The following is a 15,797-nucleotide window of genomic DNA, read 5'->3' on the forward strand; positions in this document are numbered from 1 at the left end:
TACAAAAATTCATCGAGGAATTTTCGCTGCCTCGAGGCTTCGTTAAGTTTTTTTTTGTTGTTTTTTTTGCGTCGTCAAAACTTTGCTATGTGTATAAAACACGTTTAATGTAGCTGCAGCTACCTGCTCCTCTCTCTGACACACAGACACTTTAGCGCTAACACACACACGAGCGCAGCGCGCCTCTTTTAACTTTTAGTCAGGACACAGTTGATCCGTGATCCATACGACCCAGTCGGGAACACGTGATCCAGTCAAACAGTCGGCTTTTCGCCGTTCACTCTCTCCGTGTTTGCAGCTAACATAACAATAGCAACGTCCTATCACAGTCTCTGTCATAGACGCGTCTATGGTCTCTGTAGTCTGTGAGCACGCTGAATGCACGCGCTGCAGGAGCAGACAGAGATGCGCACACTTCTAATGAACAGGCTGATTATATTATATTTCTAATGTCTATTTTTAATTTACCTGCCACCTTGACCAGTCAATCAAAAAGTTTATTTAGGACCCTGTCAGTAATATGGTGAGTGTCAGCAGCTGTAGAGCAGAGGTGGTTGGCTGTAACAAGCAGGCGTTTCCATGGTAGCTGCAAAGAAGCAGGTTTGTAGGGACGACCCAAGACAAGTTAAACCTTAATTAAGCAAAAGTATGATTTATTCGATTACTCGACGGGATATTCGATAGAATACTCGATTACTAAAATATTTGATAGCTGCAGCTCTAGACTGGTGCCTCACCGGATGGGGTTGTTTTTGACCCCTTGGAACAGCCCCAGTTTGGCCTTTTGGAAATAAAATGTCCAAACACTGCAAATTACATTGACGCACCTTATCTCAAGGTTATCGATGGCAGCTCAAACCAACCCATGCCTACTATTGGCAAATTCAGGGCCAACTGCTAGTGACTGGTATGAGTTGGTGTGATTTTGCAGTCTCTGCCCAAGATGATGTTTTCATCCAAAGAATCCAGAGGGATGAGTGTATGATGCGAACAATGCAGCGTGGGATCGATGTGTTCTTCTTTAATGTCTACATGGACAAATACCTGGCAGTGGCATGAATTGTTTGCTCGTCATTCCTGAGTTGATGCATTATAGCAGATGACTACTTTAAATCTTATCTTGTATAATTAACTATCATTAGTCATGTTAATTTGAATGCTTCGTTATTGAAGGGTGGTGACACGTCATGTTAACTATTAATGAACTTTAACGTTTTTCAAATACAGTTCACTTGAAATCTATGTGTTTTTGCTTTCTGAAGAACAGAGAAATGGTCCTTTGCATCTTTACAAAATCTATCACAGCCAATAGGAAGCACACAGAACAAAGCACTTATGAAGTAAAGCACTTTTATTTAAAGAGTAACAACAAATCACTTCCAAAACAGTACAGAGTATGGTTAAACCGCATGTTTATTTTGCCAGGAGAGTATGGTGTGAGAGTTCATGGATAACAATACCTGGCCACCAGAAAATCAGACCATCCATTTCTTGACCAGGGGTCCGTACTGATAGTTTGAGAGGAGACATGCAACCGTGAAAAGTTGATTTATACTGCCACAAATAGAGAGAGGGATGACAGTGTCAAAAAGTTAGTTTTCTTTGACCCTCCTAAGCACTGTAGGCTTAGGCTCACCTCTCCACGTGAACTCTCAAGCGTGCGATGGACTGGGTTTTAAGGATGTCTACCTCTGACATTTGCTCCTGTTTGCACATAAAAGCTGGGCGATGCACTTTCCCAGAAACTAGCTCATCTATCAAAAAGCCCTTGTCTACCTTAACCTCCATGTCGGGTGTGAGGAGAGAGGTGATGCCAGAGTGACGGAAAATCTCCTCGTCACTGATGGAGCCTTCAAAAAGTGACGACACAAATGTCAATGCTCCATTGCACTGTACATTCAAAGCGCTTATTGGCATGTCCCCCACATGCCAATAAGCGCTTTGAATGTACAGTGCAACTTGTAAGTGGAGAATACCTCACTTTGGGGCAGAAGGGTTGAGTTTATATTTTATCTAGGGGTGGGACTTAATTTTTTAAAAACTAATTAACTAATTGAAATTAATTACATTTTAAGTGCCTCACAATATTTGCCCTAAAAAGCAATACTTCTCAATCAAAATGGATTTTGGTGGATGAATGAATGCAATGCATGCAATTTTACTTGCTTCTCAGTTTCATAAAGCTGTATGAGCTTGTAGCGATAGATTCTTCCCCTCAGTCATTGTCAATTCCCTGTGTTCATTTCTCCAATCACAATATACATTTTGTTGAGGGCACTTTAAAACAAACATGGCTCCTTGTAGTTGATTTTACAAATACATAATGCTGTACATTGCGAAAGCACAGTGTTGTGGAAAACAGAGACAAAGTACACAAGAAACTTTAGTAGTTTTTTTTAGTTTGCGTTGTGGGCTCTGCTGGAGACCCAAGACATTCCTAGGTCCACATGAAACTGTATCTTCTTTTTGAAGTAGCTCAACACAACACTGTAACAGTAACAGCACCACAACACCTTTGAAAAACATCAGGACTCCTCAGCAAGCAGCTTCTGGAGAAAGAAAGAAAAGTTGTCCAACAGGTAAAGGACGACATCAATAGCTTAATAATGTGATGCATTGGAAGAGAATACTCAACCTGGTGTCTCAAGGCCTGTATGGATGTGTACTCAGTGTGCTCTCTCTTTTTTCGGATCCAGTCCGGTTCATCAGGAATTAGAACTGCCAAAACCAACTTAACCAAGATCAGCACATGCTGCAAAGGAGAGGTTGAATTATCAGAGAAGCACATAACATTTTATTTTAAAATTGATTTAATTGAATAACACTTTGAATTCCTTCTTACCTCAACCAAAACAGCAAACAGTATAGTTTTTGTACTGCTAATTCCACACTCCAGAAACAGCTTTTGAAGCTGTGGTGACAGCAGCAGTAGCCAGCAGTTTGTCATGACAGAGACAAAACTCAGAACCTCAAAAGCGGTCTTGAAAACAAGAGCATGACATGATCAATTAAGTCTTGACTGGCTGCACTGATTGTGTATAATTTGAATTGTACATTACGTTTTCTGCTGACCTGCCACACACCCAAGTTAGTCACAGGTGGGGAGAAAGGTTTGCGAAAGAGTTTGCATATTTTGTAGGCATCAGCTCGGATCTCTGTCAAGTTATTGATGAGCAATAGCACTGCTGTCAGAGGATACACGCAGGAGAATAGACTCAAATACCCAAACTGCACCAGAAGCTCAATGTACTCAGCAAACAGGCCCTTAGACAAAATAAAAAAAGATTGTCAAACAATTTGATTTTTTAACCTGACCCTCTCTATATACTGCATACTCACAGGAAAAACTGGCATGGTGCCTTGCTTCCTAAATGTATCTTCCTGTGGTTCGTCTTCACTGTCTGCCTTGTTAGTGACATTGATGAACCTATCCACCAGTAAAGGTATGACCACCTCTGTCACCTGGTTCACCAGCTGGGTCACTATCAGCAACGATGCTAGACGCTGTAGACAGTAACAAAAAAACATGTGAATATATTGCTTTTCCATTCACTGACTATAAAATTAAAAAAATTACAAAGATAAATTAGTCATTACAAAGTAGACATCAATAGCATCCTGGGCATAGTTGTCTTAAAAGATAAATGTGGAAGACTAGATCGTGTAGGGGGAATCCAGATCACTGCCAGAAGATACGACTGGACTCCTAATCTAAAACTTAGTCAAAATACCTTGAAGAAAAAGATCTTGGTCCCGAAAAAAAAATGCAAGTTGTCAATCATTGGTAGAGGGATGGAGGAATTGCTGGGTTTAACATTCAATAAATCCGCTAGGCTGTTGTACTGTCTGTAACTTGATGGTGTTTCAATAAAAAAACAATTTTCTGAAAATCAATGATCTATTTTCTGGCCCTGACTGGTTCATTTTTAGGACAAAACAGTACTTCCTGCCTGTACCTTTGTCCACAAATCACACTGACAACTCTTCAGAGATGGATGAAAATATCAAGTAACTAATATGTCTAAATATATTTCACTTTCAGTCCAAAAAAAAAAAACATTTCTAGAAAAAATCCATCCATCTATCCTTTTTTATTGAACCACTAGTCCTCTGTGAAAAAAGTCAATGAGAGAAAAAGAAACGTGCACAACATTAAATTGAAGAAAATATATTATTTTGCCTTGCATGGAGGGAGGGGACAGTGGGACTAAATAGACACATGGGTAATCAAACACAGGTGAGACCAACAAAAGACAGACACATCATTTTTGTCATATGAGCTTTTGGGTCCAGTTACCTGTTTTCAACACATGAAAGAATGAACTGACCGAACAGATTTTCGCTTTAGAAATCTGGTCACCATTCAGTGCAATTCGAGGAGGAATCTACATTTGATGAGGCTCAACGTCACCACCCAAAGTAAGTAATTAATTGGTTTGATTTAAAAACCATTATTATGCTTTAAATTAATAAATAAACACCCCAAAAATGTTCTGCCCAAGCGCTTTGTGCACTCGCATGGGGACTCCACATCTGTCTCACTCTAAAGAATTTCCAAAAGTTGAGAACCCTGATAAGGACATTCAGCTGGACTAGAATGGTAAGGTGGAAAAATGTAGAAGTTTTTATGAGATGGCCCCAAAAGGCAAAAAAGATGTTTGGGGGCTTAGATGATCAGAGGTATCGTTATTAATAATATGCTTATTTGATACTCTGACTACGTTATTATTTCTTGGTGAGCAGATCATATTAAAAAATATGCAGAAGTGGTCTGTAATTGCAACATTTGCAAGATTAGTAACTGTTATAGCTGTACTTTGGCCTTTAGATAAAATCTGGTAGAGGGTGTGTCCTTGTTTATGTGTGGGCCCATTGAATTATGTTGTGAGAATTCAAATGTTTCTAGTATGTACAAGGGGTTTAACCAAATGTCCCTAATGCTGAATCTATAAAACAGACTGAATGATCATAACCCAATTAGGGGTCCGACAGAAAACACTGAGACTTACTGTAAACTGTAGAACAGACAAGTTTAATGATCTGTGTATCTGTTAAATACAGTTCACAACACACATCACAAATTCCTTCCAGATTTAGATATCTCTGTACATAGTGTGTACTGACACCGCTAGCTGAGTCAGTACATTTTTAGACATTCCATATGATTGTACGTTTCTTCAGGTAGTATCAAGTGGTCATAGCTACTCAGAATAGATTGTACTCTGCTGACATCAAGATCATTTCTACAGAGTGTACCCAAACTTAACGAATACACAGAAATTTGTACTATCAGTATGTTTAGTAGTTGTTTTGTGTCCAGATTTTTGGGGTTGTCGATGTGAAAGTAAAAGTCACCAGTAATTACAATGCAGTCTAGTCTACAGACAGACAGTCTACAGAAATTGTTGAAAGAAGTTCTGAAAATTCATCAAAAAAACCTTTTCTTCGTTGGGGGGGGACACACTTCAAAGGTTGTGAAATCCCAGAGGAAGACAGTTTGGCAGTGTAAGTTATTGTTATAAAGAAATGCAATTCCTCCACCTTTTCTTTTACTTCTTGTACAGTTTAAAAATTTAAAGACGGCTTGTGCTGTTTCAGTACGTTATTTGTCACCTGTTGCATCAAGCCATGTTTCAGTGACAAGGAGACAGTCAAGCTTTTTAGTATGTATGAGATCATGAACAAGAAATTTTTTGTTTGCCAAAGATCTCACATTCAGAAGTGACATTTTGATACTGCATACAGGAGTGATGGATTCGGACTTGTAGGTTTGCAGTTTTAATGTCAGTGAGGTTTTCCAGGTGAATACCATGATTGTTCCCCAATAACCAGAGTTGTGGGTTGATCTTGGTGCTCACCTGGAGGCAGCCTTGGTTGCCCTGGATAAGCGGTGCCGTTGCACTGGGCGGTGTCCAACAGCTGACTGATGAGTTAAGGTTCCACTCTGACCCGACAACGACTTTGGTGGTTACAGATAGTTCCGGATTTTCAGTGAACAGGTGTTGCTCCAGTTTCCCCAACACCCCAAACTGGTTTGTCAGCGGGATGGACCCAGATGTGAGAAGAGGCCCAGCAGGAAGAGTATGGGACAGGTTGTGACCTTGCCTCTGGTTACCTGGGATGACAGTCTGGGATTCCGAAGGAGCAGGTGTGGAACAGTTCAGAACTTTTGGTTTAGAACCAAGCCTGGACAAATCCTGACATTCCTGGTGAGTTAATCCCATGATCCGAGGTGCCTGCTTGGCAATGACAGAAGGGCCGAGCCAGGGGAGTGTGGTGTTGTTGTTGGGGAAGCGAGATGACTTGACGGCCATAGAGTTAATGAGTTGTTCGCCCTCTTGAATTTGATAAAAACTTGAAATCCGACCTTCAAGTTTGGATATTTTTGGGGTCAGCCGACAGCACCTAACCTAGCGCAGTCCGGCAGAGAGTTGAAAACTGTAACCACACTGCTTGATGCTTACATAAACAGTCAAAGGCGTAAACAAGGTGTAAACAGTGACCAGCTCGAGGCTAGAAGTCAGTTCGGGTATGCAAAGTCCGATATCTCGTAATCGTGAATCAAATACGTAGGCTTGTTTGGCATAAAAGAAAGTCCATTGGCTGACTGATGAATTAAGGTTCCACTCAGAGACTCACTCGTTTCAGGTAGCAAACATTTGAAATGTAAAACAACTCAAAAGAGGCATTTAAACAACCGTGATCTAGTAACAGCAAACCTTATCTGGCATCATCAGCATGCAACCCTTGGGAAAGTTTAATATGTAATTACTAAAAGCAGACTCTCTAATCTTTAAAGTCAATTTAAAAAAAAATCAAATATAACACAAAATTTAAGAAATCTCCTGACAGCGGGCACTGCTCAACAATATTTAAAAAGCAATATAGCCTACAGAGATCATTTGAGGTGGAGTGTAATGTAAAATACATTTTAGATGCAAAACCTGTACATAACATTACATCTGCAAATCCTCTATCTGTCTGTCTGTCTGTCTGTCTGTCTGTCTGTCTGTCTGTCTGTCTGTCTGTCTGTCTGAACATGCACTGCAGTATGATGTACTGATTCCTGACACAGATAGATTCACTGCACCAAAGTCCACACTGGGTTGAAAACGTGAGTAGACGAGCTGAGACCTGGCGTGGGATGTGTGCGCACTCTTGCTCACGTCCAAATTGATAAGTGCCGAACTTTGTGTGGAAATGATCGCACACCCATTTTTCTGTCGCACGTACGTTTGATAAGTGAGGGCCAGCAAAGAGAGAGAGACAGAGGAGAGTCATCCGTTATAAAGCCTGTTTGATGTGGGCTAATTATTTTCTCAAGTGTACTGGCTAGGACCTTGGAAAACATCTTTAGGTCAGAATCTATCAATGAGATTTGACAATGATTGGGACAGGGGGCCCTTACCGAGTTTGGGTATACCTGTGTTAAGGGCCATATTTAGATATCTATGGAGAGTGCACATGTAAAGTTTCTAACCATACTGGTACAATAATATCCCACATTTCTGAGTAAAGCTTCACAGGTATGGTGTATGGCCCTTGTTTGTGATTTGGACTGCTTTAAGTAGTTCATCCACTGTAATAGCAGAGTCTAGATTTTTGTAGTCTTCCAATGACAAAGTAAAAAAACCAGACTGAAGCTCTCTTCAGAAAGAACTGAGCCACATGTTTACAGGTCTTCAAAATAATTTAGGTCTTATTTATTTCCTCTGTTGAAGATATGACTCCATGTTTAGCACACCTTTAAGTTTCTTGTTGTTTTATAGTTAGTGCCAAAAGATGGCTCTGTCTACTGCCTTCTGCATAATACTTAAATTTGATTATATGTATCATGAAAGCTCCCCCCTGAACTGCTACCTTATCGTGGTGGGGGAGTTTGAGCGCCCGAATGATCCTAGGAGCTATGTTAAAGTGTCTGGGGAGAGCGAAGTCTGAGCGTCTCTGCTTAGACTGCTGCCCCGACACAGCCCCGGATAAGCGGTAAAAAATGGATGAAAAAAAAATGGATGGATGTTGGCTATAAATGCAGTCTGTTCTGTTCTTAATTGTGAAATAAATTACATTTAAATTATGACTCCTTTCGTTTGCGAAGTATTCCTACACAATCTCATATTTTGTTAAATTGAATTGAACATGTCAATTTTTAACTCATGAACGAAAAAGTGTCTACTCGTGATCAGAGAGAAAGAAAGTATTCAAGTGCATTGTGACATTTTAGGTGACCTGGCATGGCTACATATGTCGAATACCAAGCCTAAAATGTAATTTACAGTTAGCTGTAAAAGCTATGATAAGACTACATTTTCCTACAATATTGTTATTTGGAATCTTTGGTAAGGACATTGAGTAAGTGAATGTAATCACTTCCAAAGTGCTTTAGACCTTAAAAAAAAATCTTTAAAACAATAGTTGAGCAAACATTCTGTGAAAAGAAGTATGGGATTTTTGGGTCCAATGTCAATATTAGGGAAAGAAAAAAATTCAGATACCGTTATACTGGCCAAAATCTTTCTTAGATCTACTGTATATTTGAGTTAGATGCATAAAGATATACACATGCGTTCTGTTGCTCCCTCCAATGCAGTTATCTAACACTTGTAGAAGATATATATTACATTAGTATATGTTATAACATATACTAATGTATATTAGTTGTCTGTAATATATTACAGACAACCAACTAGAACTTGTAAACTTGAAACAAGTTACAAGTTATTTATACTCAAAAACACAATCTGAAGATATTAGCCACCCGTCATTCAGGTAGTTTAGCTCTCGATCTCTCTGGCTAAGGTTAGTTGGGCCTATTATTGGCTATAACGTAGCATCCCATTTAACAATAATAAGGACAGTTCAGATCTATGTGAATTTAGTTACAGTGAGTAATTGAAATGACAATTTTAATTGAAAAATGTTGGAAAGCCTGTTTATATCCCTTTTAGGTGGTGCCACATTTGTAATGCTGCATTGCCATTGAACTGGGAAGTGGGAAATTCCGAGTTCAGTCAGAAGTTTCAACTGGAAAGAACCTGAAGTCGTATTTACAAGTCGAAAAGGTCGGGGTTGTCCGAGTTACAATCCAACATGGCTGCTATGTGCATCAACTGTACGTTAAAACTGTAACTATATTGTTTATTAGCCTGAAGTCAGCATCCCAAGAAGACAATACCCCACAATGACCATTTCCTAACCCTTTCAGCACAGGCATTCTTACAGATTTGCAGTCAAGGTTTGCTTTCTATGTAAATTAACCTTAGCCACACACAATTAGGCGGAAATAATTCACATCCTTAGAGGTCGTTTTATCTTGGTAAACAAAATTGGGTTCAAATCACTTAATTACCTGTTTGAAGACACAACAGTGGACAACTTTTGTGTTAGCTGTTACCTTACGGAGCATTGGTACATCTTGCTTGAAGAATGCAATGTGGAAGAGTACTGCAAAGTAGTTGAAGAAGGTGAACTGTAGGAAGAGGGAAAACAATCTGCTAAAACTGTCTCTAGAGTAGGAGTAATAGCCTATAATAAAATAATAATAATAAGTAGTAGTAGTAGTAGTAGTAAAAGAAGTAGAAGTCAAAGAAGAAAGAGATAGTGAATGAGTAAGGGAACTAACCACCAAGACTTTGGCTGTCAGATGATTTTCAAAGGCAGACTCCTCTCTGTGGTTCTCTTCAGAGGAAAAGATAAATATTGGTAAACTACAAGCGAATGAACAAAAAGTTTATTTTATTGATTAACAAAAAGCCTTCAGCAAACTTTTGCTTCTCGCTTTGCACCCTCACAATTTCCCTTGCCATCCATCTTCTCTGCCTCTTTACCATTATACTTACTCATGGCTCAATATGTTACAGAATAATTTTTTCTCTTATGTATTAGAAACACTTTTTTTCATTTACTCACCATATTCAGTCAGAGACAGTGCCACAATCTTGTAAACGGTTGCTAGAACATTTGTATAGACGATGTGAACCACTGAGGGCATGTAGAGAAAAGTTTCAGACAGCAGGGAGTCCCAATCTTTATGTAACTTTTGCATCTTGGCCTCCCCCCAGTAGAAGCAAAGCATACCCAGTACCACCAACACTGAAAAAATAATGAAAGGGAAGGAAACATTAGTAGACCATTTGTTTCTGGAACCTATTGCTTTAGACTCTTATGTTCACTTTACCCTTAGTTGATTTAATTGGAACTTTGAGGTTACAGCAATATTTATGAATATACTATTATACTATACTATTAATATAATATTATAATATGGTACATTTCAGTAACGTCACCATGCAATGTTGATGAGTTAATTCAATTCAAATAAAAAAGTCAAGTTTTACCTAGAAACAGCCCCACCACTGGGACTGACACTAGTGCCATACGTAAGTCCCTCCGCCATTCAGGAAAGAGTGGCTCCACACGTCTTGTCACAGGGTTGACCCCAAGTACGCCATGGTAACCAGGCCTGGGCTCTGCAAAGTGTTCTGCTAGGTGACTGGTACCCCAACGGTAGGATAAGGAAGAGTTCCATCGCTTCCACAACTCCATAGCCACTGTAGACCAGAGAATGCTGAACACAGCTTGGATCACGTGACTGTAGCCAGCTGGTCCCAAGTTATCTTCATTCATTTTTACCCCTGAACTTGAGATGGACTCCAACATGTCATTTTGAAAGTCCCCTGTGATGGCCAAAAGAAAAGCATTTGTTTTTTACAGGACTCATAGGTTTTTTATATGCTTATATACATATATAAATTACAAAGTATGACTGAGCGTGCTAAAAACTGCCACTGACATGGAGACACCTTGCAAAGCATAATGGTGGGCAAAAAGCTGGTTTTACAAAGGAATTGTCAAGAAAAACATTTTGAAACAGTATTTTTATGAAGATCAAAGATTTCCAGTGGCCTAAGGATAGAACATATTCTATCATACAATATTAAAATTTTGACTATAGATTAATGTTGCATTTTTGATTGATTGATTGATTGATTAATGCTTGTTTCAGTCATCTGTCGATCAAGTTTAACGGCCACATATTACTGAAAATAGACTTTTAGGTTTTGTTTTTTTCCTTGTGTCCGTCTACAAATTCTTGTGTGCGCAAACAGGCAAGTAGGAAATATTCCTTTTGTGACATCACAAAGGGAGATAAACCTCTCCCTCAGGTATGGGAAACTCCCACACCTACACATGAGGACGAAATTATTAGCCCCCCCATGAAAATTTCACTTTTATTTAAGTATTTCCCAAATGCTATTAAATAGAGCAAAGAATTTTTAACACAGCCTTTTTAAACATCCTAGTGTTATTTTGGATGCTTACATTATTTTACTTTGCACAGAGAAATGAAATTATATCACAAAAACCAAAAACTACCTGGGTCAAAATTATTAGCCCCCTTAAGAACTGACCTGTTAAATGAGCCATAGAACAAAACACTGTTGAGCAATGATGTGCATTACCTTTGTAATGCTCAAAGCTTGTAAAATCAAGTTAAAATTGAGTATTGTCTACCAATTTACAAACGGTATAAAAAGGTCAGTTGGGATTGAGCTGTCACTTGAGAAAGCATCATGGCAAAAACAAAAGACATCAGTTTGGACTTGAGAAAAAGAATTGTTGATGCACACAAAGCAGGAGAAGGATATTCAAAGTTATCACAGCGATTCCAAGTGTTGGAAGACAACAGACGACGACCCAGACCCAGTTTTGCTGCTGACTGCTTGAGGTTTTCTTTCAAAATCTTCACATATCCTTCTTTCTTCATGATTCCTTCCACTTTGACGAGATTCCCAGTTCCAGACGCACTGAAACATCCCCACAGTATGATACTCCCACCACCGTGTTTCACTGTGGGGACGGTGTTCTTTGGGTTATACGCCTCTCCCTTCTTTCTCCAAACATAGGCAATGTCTCTATGGCCAAAGAGCTCTAGTTTTGTCTCATCTGACCAAAGGACATGCTTCCAGTATGCATAATCTTTCTCCAGGTTGTCCTTAGCATACTTCAGTCTGGCTTGAAGGTGTCTCTTCTGCAGAAGTGGAGTTTTTCTTGGTCTGCAACCTCGCAGTCCATTCCTGTACAGAGCTCTAGTGACTGTCGTCTTTGAGACTACAATTCCTGAGCTGGCTAAGTCGTTCACTAGTGTCTTGGCAGTTGTTCTGGGGTCTTTAGACACATCTCTCACTAGTTTCCTCTCCAGAGTCTTTGACATCTTTTGCTTCCTACCTCTGCCAGGCTTGTTCTGTACTGTGTTGCTCTCTTTGAATTTCTTCAGGATACCTCTCACTCCAGTTCTTGACACTTGGAATCACTGTGATAACTTTCAATATCCTTCTCCTGCTTTGTGTGCATCAACAATTCTTTTTCTCAGGTCCAAACTGATTTCTTTTGTTTTTGCCATGATGCTTTCTCAAGTGACAGCTCAATCCCAACTGACCTTTTTATACCGTTTGTAAATTGGTAGATAATACTCAATTTTAACTTGATTTTACAAGCTTTGAGCATTACAAAGGTAATGCACATCATTGCTCAACAGTGTTTTGTTCTATGGCTCATTTAAAAGGTCAGTTCTTAAGGGGGCTAATAATTTTGACCCAGGTAGTTTTTGGTTTTTGTGATATAATTTCATTTCTCTGTGCAAAGTAAAATAATGTAAGCATCCAAAATAACACTAGGATGTTTAAAAAGGCTGTGTTAAAAATTCTTTGCTCTATTTAATAGCATTTGGGAAATACTTAAATAAAAGTGAAATTTTCATGGGGGGGCTAATAATTTCGTCCTCATGTGTAGGTATTTGTTCTATCTATCTCAAACACAGCTTTCTTGAAGATACAGGGAGCTAATAAAACGCTTAGCCTGGCAGATTTATGGTAGATTATATTCAATCTACTCTAGTGTCATTGTTATCTTTTGGTGTATTGCATCTTTCAGTGAAAATTGAGATGCTGATTTGTATTAGAAATCTTAATATTTGATTAGCCTGATATTATATTTTCTGTTAATTATGTGCTCTTAGCAAATAAAAAATGGGAGGTTTTGGTGATAATATACAGTGGTATGCAAACTTTTGAGCACCCTTGTAAATTTTCATGATTTTCCATTATAAATCATTGGTTGTTTGGATAAGAAATTTCAGTTAAATATATCATATAGGAGACAAACAGTGATACTTCAGAAGTTAAATAAAGTTTATATGATTTACAGAAAGTGTGCAAGAATTATTTCAACAAAAATAGGCATGTTGTGCATAAAGTTAGGCACCCTAAAAGAAAAATTAACTCAATGTTTTGTGCATCCGCCTTTTGCAGAAATAACAACCTCTAAATGCTTCCTATAGCTTCCAATTAGAGTCTGGATTCTGGCAGAAGGTTTTTTGGACCATTCTTCTTTATAAAACATCTACAGTTCAGTCAGGTTTGATAGTTTCAAGCATGGACAGCCTGCTTTAAATCACACCACACCTTCCGATAATCTTAATGGGAGGTCTGGGAGGGCATGAAACCCATCACAGGCTGTAAGAAGAAAACAACAATGCAGGAGATGGGGACCCTGAAAGAGCAAACCAGCTAGACTTGTTTTTAAAAGGTTGCCCCGTTGCTGCAGCCAATGCCTGCACCCCCAGCACCCCTCTACACCCCCCCCCCCTCTCTCTCCCCTCCCCCATGCATGCCAGGCAAAGTTGGGCGTGGACGATGCCATCCTCTATCTGCTACACAGGGCTTACTCTCATCTGGACAAAGGGAGCAGCGTGATGAGAATCATGTTCTTTGATTTTTCAAGCGCCTTTGACACCATCCATCCCCTCCTACTGAGAGACAAGCTTACTGAGATGAGGGTGGACTCGCACCTGGTGAGGTGGATCACTGACTACCTCACAGAGAGATCACAGTATGTCAAACTGAAGGACTGCACATCTGACACTGTGGTCAGCAGCACTGGAGCACCACAGGGGACTGTGCTCTCCCCCGTCATGTTCACCCTGTATACCTCTGACTTCCAGTATGACTCTGAGCTCTGCCACATGCAGAAATACTTGGGACGACACTGCGATGGTTGGTTGTGTCAGGGATGGACAGGAGGAGGAGTACAGGAGCCTGATTGAGGACGTGTAACGTGGTGCAGTGCTAACCATCTGCAGCTAAACAAACCACATCTACAACCCGTTTCCATCGGGGGGGTCGACGTGGAGGTGGTCAGGACCTACGGGTATCTGGGGCTGCAACTGGGTGACAAGCTAGACTGGTCACCTAACATGGACACTACCTGCAGGAAGGGACAGAGCCGTCTGTACTTCCTGAGAAGGCTGGGGTCCTTCAACATCTGCAAAAAGCTGCTGCAGATGTTCTACCAGTCTGTGGTGTCCAACGTCCTCTTCTACACAGTGGTGTGCTGGGGAGGAAGCTGCAAAAAGAGGGACGCAGCACACCTCGACAGACTGGTGAGGAGGGCTGGCTCTGTGGTAGGCACAGAGCTGGACTCTCTGGTGACAGTGGCAGAGAGGGACAAAATACTCTCCATCATGGACAACACACACCACCCCCTGCACAGCACCTTCACCGGGCAGAGGAGCATGTTCAGTGACAGACTACTGTCACAGTCGTGCTCCACGGACAGACTTAAGAACTTTTGTCCCCCTGGCCATAAGACTGTACAACACTTCACTGTCACGGCAGGGAAGAAGCACACAGTGAATTGGACTCATTTTTTTATCTTACTTTTTCCTCACTTCTCATCGGCACTGCTGACCTCACAGTCAGCCTCCAGCTTGACACTTTAATGATAATCACCCTAATTATGTCGGGTTTCAACCTACTGTCTTTGACACTTAATGCTAATCTGCTCCTTAATAGTTGGGCACTTAATGATAATCACCTTAATCACTCTTGGTTTCACCTTATTGTTTTGGATACTTAATGCTAATCACTGTTCCTTTATCTTGCTGAGCACTTTAATGACTCAACCTGCACTTTAATCTGCATCCCTAACTGTCTGCATTAACTGTTGAATGTCTGTTCTCACACCTCTGGCAGTACCTCAAACACCACTGTACATGCACAAACAACACTAACTTCTAGAAGGTCAGCACTTTGTTTCTAAGGCTCTTAACTGTTTACAGGTCTCTTTTAATCAGCACGTTTTCTCTCCTTCACAGGTTATGTACATTTACGCTATATAAGCATAATTCTAATGTTAATGTTGACTGCACAGGTTTAATCTGTAATTATGTTTACTCTTAGTCACATAGGAGGGCTTCTAAATCTTGTTTGGGGATATATATATATATATATATATACATATATATATATATAGTATACAGAGGGGAGGGGGACAGCGGGTGTGTATTGTAACTAATGTCTTGTGTCCTGCTTGTCTTTTATACTGCTACTGGATGACTTGAATTTCCCTCGGGATCAATAAAGTATCTATCTATCTATCTATCTATCTATCTATCTATCATCATAAAATACATTTATGATATAATCCTGCCATGTGTGGGGTGTTTAGACTGCTCTCGTCTGCTTGGAAGGATGTTGGGACTGCTCCAATCTGAAATCGGGGATATTCAACATGTTGGATTGTTTTGGCCCGATTTCTCATCATGCGTGGTGTCCCCCGAGGGGAAAACCTGTTGACTGTGATGCGGAGCCAATCAGAAAGCGAGGTGACGTAGTGGCAAGGAAATGCGAAAAATCAAGACACGTTTGATCTTGAGAGGTTTTGCGAGATTTACCGCCTGATCGGGGGATGTTAACGAGTGGTATCTGTTTGTTTGTGGTGTGTTGATGTTGCTTTGTGGC

The 15,797-nt window shown here is 40.1% G+C and overlaps 1 protein-coding gene and 1 long non-coding RNA gene across 4 annotated transcripts in view; both read right to left on the reverse strand.

The window, feature by feature from the left end:
- Window positions 1-1,333: 1,333 nt before the first annotated feature.
- ano10b (anoctamin 10b) overlaps window positions 1,334-15,797 on the reverse strand; it is an 81,740-nt gene continuing 67,276 nt past the window's right edge. For 2 of the 3 annotated variants that reach the window (XM_079345247.1, XM_079345245.1), the window contains exons 7-15: window positions 10,335-10,673; window positions 9,907-10,089; window positions 9,620-9,675; window positions 9,392-9,466; window positions 3,340-3,504; window positions 3,073-3,264; window positions 2,843-2,980; window positions 2,636-2,752; window positions 1,334-2,549 (exon numbers count right to left, since the gene is read on the reverse strand). In XM_079345247.1, coding sequence (XP_079201373.1) covers window positions 2,526-2,549; window positions 2,636-2,752; window positions 2,843-2,980; window positions 3,073-3,264; window positions 3,340-3,504; window positions 9,392-9,466; window positions 9,620-9,675; window positions 9,907-10,089; window positions 10,335-10,673 — 1,289 coding nt within the window. In that variant the 3' untranslated portion in view covers window positions 1,334-2,525. The remainder of the gene's footprint in view (window positions 2,550-2,635; window positions 2,753-2,842; window positions 2,981-3,072; window positions 3,265-3,339; window positions 3,505-9,391; window positions 9,467-9,619; window positions 9,676-9,906; window positions 10,090-10,334; window positions 10,674-15,797) is intronic. The other variant, XM_079345246.1, reaches the window with a different exon arrangement.
- Window positions 5,410-8,358, reverse strand: LOC306825993. The gene is made up of 3 exons (XR_013779340.1): window positions 7,046-8,358; window positions 6,829-7,005; window positions 5,410-6,791 (listed from the first exon to the last, which is right to left on the reverse strand). It is a non-coding gene; the product is annotated as an uncharacterized lncRNA (long non-coding RNA).

Source organism: Symphodus melops (assembly GCF_947650265.1).
Source record: "Symphodus melops genome assembly, chromosome: 6".
NCBI lineage: Eukaryota > Metazoa > Chordata > Actinopteri > Labriformes > Labridae > Symphodus > Symphodus melops.